The sequence below is a fragment of the Pseudophryne corroboree genome, chromosome 4 (assembly GCF_028390025.1).
Source record: "Pseudophryne corroboree isolate aPseCor3 chromosome 4, aPseCor3.hap2, whole genome shotgun sequence".
NCBI classification, from domain to species: Eukaryota; Metazoa; Chordata; class Amphibia; order Anura; family Myobatrachidae; genus Pseudophryne; species Pseudophryne corroboree.
In genome coordinates, this window is record NC_086447.1 from 842,960,278 (window position 1) to 842,972,637 (window position 12,360).

The 12,360-nt window shown below is 46.6% G+C and overlaps 1 protein-coding gene across 4 annotated transcripts in view; it reads left to right on the forward strand.

The window, feature by feature from the left end:
• Window positions 1–629: 629 nt before the first annotated feature.
• The window catches only part of GPCPD1 (glycerophosphocholine phosphodiesterase 1), a 111,628-nt gene continuing 99,897 nt past the window's right edge, over window positions 630–12,360 (forward strand). Inside the window, exons 1-2 of one of the 4 annotated variants that reach the window (XM_063918604.1) lie at window positions 630–746; window positions 2,256–2,344. In XM_063918604.1, coding sequence (XP_063774674.1) covers window positions 2,296–2,344 — 49 coding nt within the window. In that variant the 5' untranslated portion in view covers window positions 630–746; window positions 2,256–2,295. Of the gene's footprint in view, window positions 747–775; window positions 878–2,255; window positions 2,345–12,360 lie in introns of those variants that run through there. The other 3 variants (XM_063918605.1, XM_063918602.1, XM_063918603.1) reach the window with 3 other exon arrangements.

Genomic DNA, 12,360 nt, shown 5'->3' on the forward strand with positions numbered 1-12,360 from the left:
ACCACACCTGGCACAGTGGCCCCCCTACCACACCTGGCACAGTTGCCATCCTACCACACCTGGCACAGCAGCCCCCCTACCACACCTGGCACAGTGGCCCCCCTACCACACCTGGCACAGCGGCCATCCTACCACACCTGGCACAGTGGCCCCCTACCACACCTGGCACAGTTGCCATCCTACCACATCTGGCACAGCGGCCCCCCTACCACACCTGGCACAGTGGCCCCCCTACCACACCTGGCACAGTGGCCACCATACAACACCAGGCGCCAGTATTTTCTGCTTTTCAACTGAAATCACCTTAGCTGATTGAGAAACCCGTTTCAAAACCATGTTTCAAACTACCAATAATTATTTGCCCAGGTTACTGCAGCTGGGAACTGCTGACATGCCTAGCAAGCATTACTTTGGCAAATAATTGGAGCAGACGGACCATTATCATCTCATATATGTAAGCAAAACCCTAAAACCATCTCCAACGCTTTCCCCACCAGCCAGCGGACAGCAAATCACAGGCAGACTTTCATTCGCACCATGGGTGGATCTAGCTGATAGCGCATCTACTATTGGTTGCTGACTGGCACCCTGGCGATTAGTGTTGCGGTCGGCGGTGGGCGGGGCCTGTTGCCGTAGGGAAGTGTTATGCTGGCTGACTGCGGCTTCCGGATATACTGACTGCAGCAATCTCCGCCGGAGCTAGGCGGCTCCATTCCAGTCTGGACCGGTTTGGACGGTGTGGGGAGGTACGTATGCGCGGTGTTTTCTATGTTCACAGCCCGATTTCCTGATCATATACAGTAGATTCTTCCTCTCCCTATGCTGGCAGCTGGCTTCCACTGAAACCGACGCTGCTGCCAGACCTGATACCATAGCGGTCAGTTACATGTTTGGCAGTGCCCTGCTGACTGCTGCACGAGTCTGCCTGGGGTATGTGTGGCAGTGCCTGCTGCACTAATCTGCCTGGGGTATGTGTGGCAGTGCCTGCTGCACTAGTCTGCCTGGGGTATGTGTGTCAGTGCCTGCTGCACTAGTCTGCCTGGGGTATGTGTGTCAGTGCCTGCTGCACTAGTCTGCCTGGGGTATGTGTGGCAGTGCCTGCTGCCCTAGTCTGCCTGGGGTATGTGTGGCAGTGCCTGCTGCCCTAGTCTGCCTGGGGTATGTGTGGCAGTGCCTGCTGCCCTAGTCTGCCTGGGGTATGTGTGGCAGTGCCTGCTGCACTAGTCTGCCTGGGGTATGTGTGGCAGTGCCTGCTGCCCTAGTCTGCCTGGGGTATGTGTGGCAGTGCCTGCTGCCCTAGTCTGCCTGGGGTATGTGTGGCAGTGCCTGCTGCACTAGTCTGCCTGGGGTATGTGTGGCAGTGCCTGCTGCACTAGTCTGCCTGGGGTATGTGTGGCAGTGCCTGCTGCACTAGTCTGCCTGGGGTATGTGTGGCAGTGCCTGCTGCACTAGTCTGCCTGGGGTATGTGTGGCAGTGCCTGCTGCACTAGTCTGCCTGGGGTATGTGTGGCAGTGCCTGCTGCACTAGTCTGCCTGGGGTATGTGTGGCAGTGCCTGCTGCACTAGTCTGCCTGGGGTATGTGTGGCAGTGCCTGCTGCACTAGTCTGCCTGGGGTATGTGTGGCAGTGCCTGCTGCACTAGTCTGCCTGGGGTATGTGTGGCAGTGCCTGCTGCACTAGTCTGCCTGGGGTATGTGTGGCAGTGCCTGCTGCACTAGTCTGCCTGGGGTATGTGTGGCAGTGCCTGCTGCACTAGTCTGCCTGGGGTATGTGTGGCAGTGCCTGCTGCACTAGTCTGCCTGGGGTATGTGTGGCAGTGCCTGCTGCACTAGTCTGACTGGGGTATGTGTGGCAGTGCCTGCTGCACTAGTCTGACTGGGGTATGTGTGGCAGTGCTGGCAGGGCCTTTCTGTATTATAGTCTGTCCGGAGTATGTGTGTCATTCTCTGCTGTAATCTGCCTGGGATTGGTGTGTCACTCAGTACTGGCAGTGCCTTTCTGTAGTCTGCCCGGGATATGATTGTCAGTACTGGCAGTGCCTTTCTGTAGTCTGCCCGGGATATGATTGTCAGTGCTGGCAGTGTCGTGCTGTAATCTGTCTGGGTTTTGTGCGTCAGTGCTAGCAGTGCCCTGCTGTAATCAGCCTGGGCTATGTGTGTCAATGCTGGCAGTGCCCTGCTGAAGTCTGTCTGGGTTATGTGTGTCAATGCTGACAGTGCCTTACTCTAATCTGTTTGGGTTTTCTTTCTTTCCAGGGAAGAGCTTTCTATGTGGGCAGCATAAGAAGACTCTACCATGGCATTCTCCCACGTCACCTTTCAAGTCAGGGGAGCGGTGGTGCCAGGTAACCCCTATTGTTTATAGAGATGCCAATGTGTTGGTCAAATGAACATGAATTAATCAGCAATTTGGGTTACGCCTTCTTAGTTGATGAGTGGTGTGTATATAATTAGTACAAATACCCTCTGGAATGTAGTAAAAAGCAGAGGTCGTCATACATATTACCAGCCTCTTTCTGTGGTTTAGTCGGTTCATCCTGTGGTATAGTGCTGGCACTTGTATGAGCCGCAGAATATTGCAATTGGTGCAGAGGGCTCTTGTCTACTCTATATTTATATAGTTTATACCTTTTATTATGCTTTTCTGTAGCTTTGTACTTTTTTATATTTTTGTGATTTTACACGGTCACTCTGACATGAATATTCATGTGTGATGATCCCTCACTGTAAGAAGTGGTAATATGCTTAGTGGGACATCACGGTGATGGCCGACAGCGTGTCACAGAGAATTGAAACGTTTCCCCGGACTTTGGGAACATGTAAGCTTTGTAGAGTCATCTGTATTTCTGGCAGTGGCATGCTTATTTGCTTATCGGTAAATATAGTGCGTGACAAGAATGATGATCTAGATCACAGGTTCTCAAACTCGGTCCTCGGGACCCCACACGGTGCATGTTTTGCAGGTCTCCTCACAGAATCGCAAGTGACATAATTAACTCCACCTGTGGACCTTTTAAAATGTGTCGGTGATTAATTAATACACCTGTGCACCTGCTGGGTTACCTTCAAAACATGCACTGTGTGGGGTCCTGAGGACCGAGTTTGAGAACCACTGATCTAGATCAGGCATTCCCAACAACCGGTCCTCAAGGCACACTAACAGTGCTGGTTTTAGTGATATCCAGGTTTCAGCACAGGTGACTTAATTAGTAGCTCAGTTATTTTGATTTAACCATCTGTGCTGCAGCCTGGATATCACTAAAACCTGCACTGTTGGTGTGCCTTGAGGACCGTGGCTGGGAATGCCTGATCTAGATCATTGATGGGTCTCAGGTGGATCTCCAAGCCTATACCTGCAGCGTCTAGCTCTTTCCTGCTTTATGTTTGTTTGTTTTTGACTTGCATAACAAAAGCTGCTGATATGTTATTACCAATAGGTGTCTCTTTCATTAAATGTATTATTGTAACTTCTCATTGAGATTATGGGTTATGTACAGCAGTTTTGAAGGTTAGAGGGCCACTAATGCAACCACTAAAGTGTGTCATGTTGCCCATGGCGGGTAAGGATGATACAAAGTTTGACCAGTTTGGACTGTCCCTGCTTGAAGGTTCCCTAAACATAATTATATTAAAGGGTTTGCATAAGCAAATGCAGGGGGGGTTCCAGTTGCCCGGAAACTCTCCTCCTCTTATCCAGCGGCTCAAATTATGACCACAGTAGCAATGGTATATAATAAAATTAGTAAATCTGCTGCTACCAATGTGTACATACATGTCCATTGTCGGAACTAGGTTCTTTTACCGCTCCCCCCGACTCCTGCACTTGCTCCAGTGTTCCGTTGTTGACTACATTTGGTAACCCCGCTCTAGAATTCCTGTACTTGCCCCTGGGTTGTTCATAACATTCAAAGTGACTTATGTAAATGTTACAGGAGCTTATCAGAGTGATATGTATGCGCTCTATAAATACCTGGTGGTAATAATAATAATAATAATAATAATAATAATAATAAAGTTGTGTTTCAGCCCCAGTCAGTTGCCCCCATTGCCATCAGATATATTCTTCTGAAGGAGGCTAACGGAGAACAATAGTTCGCTGTCATATGAACAGCAAATGTTAATACTATGGCAACTATCTCAAGTTCTGGCACAGAAAGGAGATGTGGTACAATTTTAATCTCTTTCAGAGAAAATCCGTGTGCCAGGAAAGTCGTGTTGTGCTGCCAATAATTTGTTCTCATTGGGGTGTGGTTAAAATTGGCCCTATTTTTTTTAATTGGAAACACTGGAAGGCATGAGAACGAAAAAAAGCATTAGATCAGCACCAACCGGCGACAAATAAATAATTCTAAAATTCTTACTACCGTATTGTCCTCATGTGCCCTCAAGAAGTAGGGAGGAATGTCCCCAAAGTCTGAACACCAAAATAAATCAAGAATCGGAAATCCATATCCTTGTTGTTTTCGTCCGTTGTGCCAAGCCATTTCCATTTCCTTAGTATGAGAAACAGTGACAACACTGATGCTTTCCTTGAGCAATATTAATAATTCATTATATAGTATATTTGTCCCAATAGGACTGAAAGCACCTTACATTTAACAGAGGTTGAGGCAGCCATCTTGGGTGCACCAAATTGCTATTCATTGCTATCCTCCTACATCAGTCTCCCTGTCCCAGTGGAGTTTACACTCTAGGTTTAATCATTGGGAGACAGTTAACCTACCAGTATGTTTTTGAACTGTGTGGGAGGAAATGCATGCAAAAAACAGGGAGGACATGCAAACTCCACACATATACCTAACTGGTTGGAATCGTACCCATGATCCTATCTTTGTAAGGCAACAGTGCTAACCGTGGACACTGTACTGCTCTACTTCATATCCCCGATCAATATTCATTATACTAGTGGTTCTTAAACTCTGTCCTTAGGCACCCTAACAGTCCAGGTATTGAGGATTTCCATTGCTGAGCACAGATGTTTAGATGGAATTGACCGAAGTAGTAATTGAGTCACCTGTGCCAGAGCATGTTTATCCTTAAAACCTGGACGGTCAGGATGCCTTGAGAACAGTGGGGGCAGATGTATTAAGCCTGGAGAAGTGCTAAAGCAATGATAAGTGGAAGGTGATAACGCACAAGCCAATCGGCGCCAATGTGTAAATTGACAGTTAGGAGCTGATTGGTTGGTGCGATATCACCTTCCGCTTATCACTGCTTAATACATCTGCCACAGAGTTTGGGAACCTCTGCATGAGACACTAGTTATTAGTGAATTGATATTTGCTGACTTTTTAGATGCCCTCCACGAGATGCAAAGGAGAGATCAATGTAGCCTTAATGCATCTCTAGATGTGGTGTCCACTACTGTACTTGTATCTTGAAGTAACCCAGTGTTCTAAATCGCATCGTGGCGCACTTGTCCCTGTTAGTCTGATGCCTGCTTGAATTGCTCATTCTTAAGGCCCATATAGACGGGCCGATGCAGGAGAGATGTGTGCTGAGCGAACCGCTCTGTGCTGAGCGTCCGGGGGGAGACGGGGGGCGCTCATTTCACCCAGCGGGTGAAGTGAGCAACCCGCTAGATTGGCCTGCATGCAGGCCAATCTAGCACCAGCGATAGCGATGTGCGGGGCTGCGCATCGCTATCGCTGTGAGGGGTACACATGGAGCGATCTTGCTGAAAATCTAAGCAATCTAGTCGGATTGCTTAGATTATCGCTCCGTGTGTACCCCCCTTTAGATATGTCAGAATTGACCTGTATAGGCTATTTGCATGACCTATGTGCCATGTTAAGTATTGTGGGATTGCTTCCTAATGGATGAGGGGTGAGTATACAACGGGCCATACTGGTGTTTTTTCTACTTAATAATCACTAGTACACAGTCCTTGCACTTCTGAGATGGGGCTACTCACCAGGGGCGACATAACAAAAAGTACTGAAACTCTAAGAAATCATAATTGTATTACTTTGCCAGATAACTGTAGGTAAGGGTGTGATGTGGGTGACTGACATTTGGGATGCCGGCGGTGAAAAGACCATCGGCTGCATCCTGATGGTGGTCCGGTAAGTATATTTACCACGCACCGTGTAAAGGTATAACGTACTCTACTGCTATGTCGCTCATCACAGTGAAGTTTTCTTTGTTTGCAGGTTTATGCAGTCCGATTAACTTCTACTACCACTAAGCCAGCCACGGGTTGTTTTAATATGCCGCTTTTTGCAGATCTAATTCAGATTAATTCCCAGAAGAATTAGTTGGCTACAGCTTGGAACGCTTAATCTCCACAATATAGCTTTAACTGGAAATATAATAGAAGTTGTGTTCTGTAACTAATAGAAATGTTATGTTGTAACTTATCTGGAGAACGCGGCTTATGTCCTACTTTTACAAGTTTGTCAAGAGATAGACTTAGGGTTTATGTAGTACTGTCCTTGAACAGAATTGACCTTAATGGTTTCAGTTTAGGGACTTGTGCTCCATAGAGTTTACTGCCGCAGCCTGGATACTTGTAAACAAGGTCATGGAATAGAGCAAATGCTAACGTGCTAATTTTATTCCGTCTCGGTTAAACACACACATCAGCATAACTAGGATCTCTAGAACTCTGTGACCCAGCCAGTGATACTCAAGTGACTGTAATGTTGTACACAGGCTTAATTATGTGTGCTCTCCAGTGATACTGCAGACATCGGGAATCTCCTGGAACCCAGATTTCTTCACACACTTGAAGGTCTCAATTCCATGGGGTCGATTTGCAGATTGATGACCGTGATGTGCCATTGAATGGTGTTGGCAAGCAACAACAGCACCCTATACCGCCTCAAATTCTCCACAAAATTGTGCATTTTAGCTTGCAGCCCCATAGGGGTGCATGTAGCGGTTGCTGCTTTGTGTGCTACATCACTAGCATCGCACCTAGTTGAATTGCCACTTTGATTTGTGAACTGTTCTTTTTGCAGTCTACTTCAGTTTTGATGATGCTGAGTTACTTAGCTTGTTAACTATATGTATGATAAATCTGGTACACACCTTTCAATGTGATCTTTTGACCACAGTACAGATATGCGCTTACACACATATGCAATCGTACTTGTGACTTTCGACCCTTAATATCGTAAGCAAAGATTGTACCGCCATATACGCTCTCCCTACTGTATGTCAAGCTACAGTCACAGCCGATTCACAAATAATTATAATGGGCTGGAAAGAGCTTGATTACAGAACATAAAGAAACCTCCAGGAGGAGGAACATGGCTATATTTCGTCTAGTGGTAGAGGATAGTTTACATGAGACTACACAGCAAGCCCCCTAACAAGGTTTAAATGTGAATGCCAACAGAGGCAATACTGAGACTGGTGAAGCCTCGCACGAGCAGTTGAAAGAGCGTACACATTGCACTTTTGGTTCGATATGTGCTTGCCAAGTCGGATGAGTAATAAAGAACACATAACCCTTCGATTCGATCAGAGATAAAGTACCAACTAACAGGCTATGTTTGAAAAATGACAGGAGCTGATTGGTTGGTGCTTTGGGGTCTATTACTAAGCCTTGGACAGAGATAAAGTACCAGCCAATCAGCTCCTTGCTGCCATTCCATAGGCCAGGTTTTAAAAATGACAGGAGCTGATTGGCTGGCACTTTACCTCCGTTCAGTTTATCTCCATCCAAGGCTTCGTAAATAGACCCCTTTATCTCTATACACTTTATCTGTCCCCAAGCTTTGATACATCTCCCACAGATTCCTTGCGGTTGAATGATGTCCGCAGTGAAGTGCTAGGCTGATCATTGCTGGCTGCCTTCACTTTGTTGGCACAGAGGGCCTAATTCAGACCTGATGGCTGCTGTGCATTTTCGCACAGCGGGCGATCCGGTCTGTACTGCATATGCACTGCAATCCGCAGGCGCGTCAGTGTGGAGCGACGGGATGGTGCGAACAAAGCGATCGCACAGGTGAACGCAAGGTGACTGACAGGAAGAGGCCATTTGCGGGTGGCAACTGACCGTTTTAGAGGAGTGTCCGGAAAAACGCAGGAGTATCCAGCCGTTTGGAAGGAGGGTTTCTAATGTCTGCTCCGGCCCCGATCATCGCAGCGGCTGAGTAAGTCCTGGGCTGTGCAGAGACTGCACAAACATCTGTTTGTACAGCTCTCTGCGCATGCGATCGCACACCTGCACCCACCCAAATCCCCCCTCCCCCCCTATAGGCGGCGACTACCTGATCGCAGGGATGCAAAAACCGCATCCTAGTGATCAGGTCTGAATTACCCCCAGAGTACACTTAGCATGAGCTTGGCCTGTAACATTTTACTATGACTGTTTTGAGGACTTTTGCTTAACTGTCTTAAATCTGCTTTATACAGGCTGCAGCTCTTAATGACCCATATCCATGTGAATTAGGCAATGTGATTTAAGTGTCTGCTCTAATATGGGAGTGTTGCAGTAGGCCGTGCCAAAAAGGCATTTTGTGCTTTTTTTATTTTGGAGAAGTGACAAAGTTGATGCAACAAGTAAGGCATGGTTGCACCACTGAGATGATTAATTAGGATGCATATGCCCTTACTTCCTGAAATATTATATATTTCTTATATAGATAACTAGCCTCTCACAGACAGATTGTACAGTATGGAGGCAGTTACGTGACTATCGGTCAGGAGACAGCCGGTCACAGTACCGACACCGGAATCGTCCTCTTACAGTTACGACAGTCGGCATGCCGACTAACAAGGACTATTCCCACTCATGGGTGTCCCCGACACCCATCGAGTGTGAATATAACCTATGATGAGTGCAACAAGCCCGCAAGGGGCTACGTTCCGCTCGTGCCCTCCCCCCACCGACTGTCTGCAAGTCGGGATTCTGGCGTCTGTATGGAGACCGCCGGTCACGCATACCCATCCCATAATGATGATAGGCCATAAAATAAAACATTAAAACAACATAGTGCAACAATTGTATTTATAAAATGACAGTGTATTAATATGTTACACTTATAGACCAATTCAAAACTGCATCTCACAGAACAAAGGGATGTGGATATCCTATCTATCTATCTATCTATCTATCTATCTATCTATCTATCTATCTATCTATCTATCTATCTATCTATCTATCTATCTATCTATCTATCTATCTATCTATCTATCGCCTTCATTCCACTGCTGCAGATATACAACAATATCCTAGAGGTTCCAGTCCTAAATTCCCATTAGTGTCCATTTATTCTGTAATATGGTGTTATAAAACTTAACATGTCTAAGACTGAGCTGATCATCTTCTCACCCTCCCGCACAACATCACCTCCCACAATTTCATTATCGATGGCACTACTATCTCCTCTAGCCCCCAAGTGCGCGGTTTTAGAGTAATCCTGGACTCCGCCCTCTCCTTCAAACCACACATTCAGCACCTCTCACAAACCTGTCTTTTTCATCTCAAATATTTCCAGGATCAGACCCTTTCTCACCCAGGATGCCACCAAGACCCTTATACACTCACTGGTCATCTCCAGACTGGACTACTGTAGTCTCCTCTTGACTAGCATCCCTAACACATACATCTCTCCACTCCAATCTATCCTCAATGCTGCTGCCCAGATCATCTTCCTCACCAAATGCACTACATCCACCTCTCCTCTCTTACTAGCCCTTCACTGGCTTTCCTTCCCCTTCAGAATTCATTTCAAGCTTCTCACACTTACAAAGCTCTCACCCACTCCTCTCCCATCTACATCTCTGACCTTATCTCCCTTTACACTCCTGCCCATCCTCTTCGCTCTGCTAATGCACGCCGCCTCTCCTGCCTTCTGATTACCTCCTCCCACTCCTACAGTACCTCCAAGATTTTGCTTGTGCTGCTCCCTTATTCTGGAATTCTCTACCTCTCCCCCTCAGACTCTCCACCTCTCTACAAAACTTCAAACGGGCTCTCAAGACCCACTTCTTCACCAAACCCAGGTGTCTCTCATCCTAAGCCTTCTGTGGCCCACGCTCACTTTCTACCCCATCTGTATCACCCCTGTCTGTTTGACTGTCCCCTTTAGAATGTAAGCTCTCACAAGCAGGGCCTTCTTCCCTCATGTGCTTTTACGTCTCTTATTCAACATATCCTCTTTTTAATACTCCCTTTGATGGCACCAAATCCATCTGTTTCCTGCCACCCTGATACTTATTTCAGAGCTGTTTACTGACGCAGCTATGTTTATATACCCTCTACTTGTCCTATATTGTATTGAACTGTAAGTCACTGTCTTCATGTTTTGCTTATTTGTTTACTCTGTAATTGGGTGGTGCGGATCCTATGTGGCGCCATATAAATAAAGGAGAATAATAAATATATGTTTGCACAAGACAAGTGCAATATATTAAAATGCTACTAGGCCAATCTGACTGTGAGAAAGGATATTCGTTTATATAAGAAATGCTACAAAACTCATTTCTGGAAGTTATGACCGATACATCAGTGCCTGCAATCCTTGACCCGCGACGATCAGAGATCTGTCTGGTAATCTGGGAAATTAAACCTCTTAAAAATTGGGCAATTGGGATTTTTTTCAACATGTTTAATATTCACAATTTCCCCAACCCAGACGTCAGGGAATTGGGACATTGTGCCAGTGCATCTGTGATGTTTTGGGGGCCTTCAGAGTTTTGAATCCCTGTTTATCATTTCAGTGTGGTGTTTCCTTCTGAATCACAAGACTACTGCTTAATTCAATGTTTCTTTTCTTTTCTCGGGGGTATATGTTTAATCATTCAAGTTATGCGCTGCGTTATTTATTTTGATTTTCTAGCTTAGGTAAGGTTTACATAAAATCATATATCACAGCTCTGAAAAGGGTAAAATCTTTTTCATGTGTTATAAAGGTAAAACTAATGTTACTCGTTAGCTGCAGTGTTCCTTTTGGTGCGCAGACGCCCTGTGTATACTTTTGTCACCTATCCATGGTGTGTTCGTCCTTTTCTTGGACTGAAAATTAGAATTTGAAACCAAACCAATAAAATAGCATATGCAATTAAAAATCTCTAAAAAGAATCAATTTTGAAATCCTGCATATTGGTGAGTATTGCCTCACTTGTTGGTGTGAAGAACGGTGAACTGAGTGTGTCAGGACGGAAACGCCATGTAGGGAGAGAGATTGGGTGTTTGTAAGACCATTTAGAGATTAGGGTAAACTAGTTTATACATGGTTACATTGTTACGACCACCAGCTAATAGCCGGAGGGTGTCATTCCGAGTTGATCGCTCGCTGGCGTTTTTCACAGTGCAGCGAACAGGTTACTACTGCGCATGTGTATGCACCGCAATGTCGTACGGGTACAAAGCGGATCGTTGCTGGGCGATGGATTTAATGAAGAATCCATTCGCACAGCGATCGCAAGGAGATTGACAGGAAGAAAGCATTTAGGTGTCAACTAACCGTTTTCTTGGAGTGTTTGGAAAAACGCAGGCGTGTCCAAGTGTTTGCAAGGCGGATGTCTGATGTCAATTCCGGGACCAAAAAGACTGAAGTTATCGCAAGGGCTGAGTAAGTCCAGAGCTACTCAGAAACTGCAAAAACCTTTTTTGTCTCTCGGCTGCACACGCGTTCGCACAGCAAAAATACACTCCCCCGTGGGTGGCGACTATGCGTTTGCACAGCTTCTAAAAGTAGCTAGCGAGCGATCAACTCAGAATGACCCCCAGAGTAACCGCCTTGTGCAGCATGGACAGCAGCTAGACGGGCTGAACTGTCATTTTAGACACGTTGTCTGGTAGCCCCCAGGTTGATTTTGACGTGAGCTGCTCCACTTTAGTGTGTCAGTCGGCCCTTCCGCACCTTCGTAGCCGACGTTCACCTCTCACTTCAATGGCATGTGCTACTCCGCAGTTTCCACGTCGGTTAGTCGCAATGCTGCCATTTGTCCAGTCACGATACACCTTCACCACAGCAGCACGCGGACAGTTCCCAAACGACGCTGTTTCATACATTCTGCCACCCTTGGCCTGGAAGCCGATAATCATCCCTTTTTCTCTGACGTCCTAGTGGATGCTGGGAACTCCGTAAGGACCATGGGGAATAGCGGCTCCGCAGGAGACTGGGCACATCTAAAGAAAGCTTTAGGATCACCTGGTGTGCACTGGCTCCTCCCCCTATGACCCTCCTCCAAGCCTCAGTTAGATTTCTGTGCCCGACGAGAAGGGTGCACACTAGGGGCTCTCCTGAGCTCTCTGTGAAAGTTTTAGTTTAGGTTTATTATTTTCAGTGAGACCTGCTGGCAACAGGCTCACTGCATCGAGGGACTAAGGGGAGAAGAAGCGAACTCACCTGCGTGCAGAGTGGATTGGGCTTCTTAGGCTACTGGACATTAGCTCCAGAGG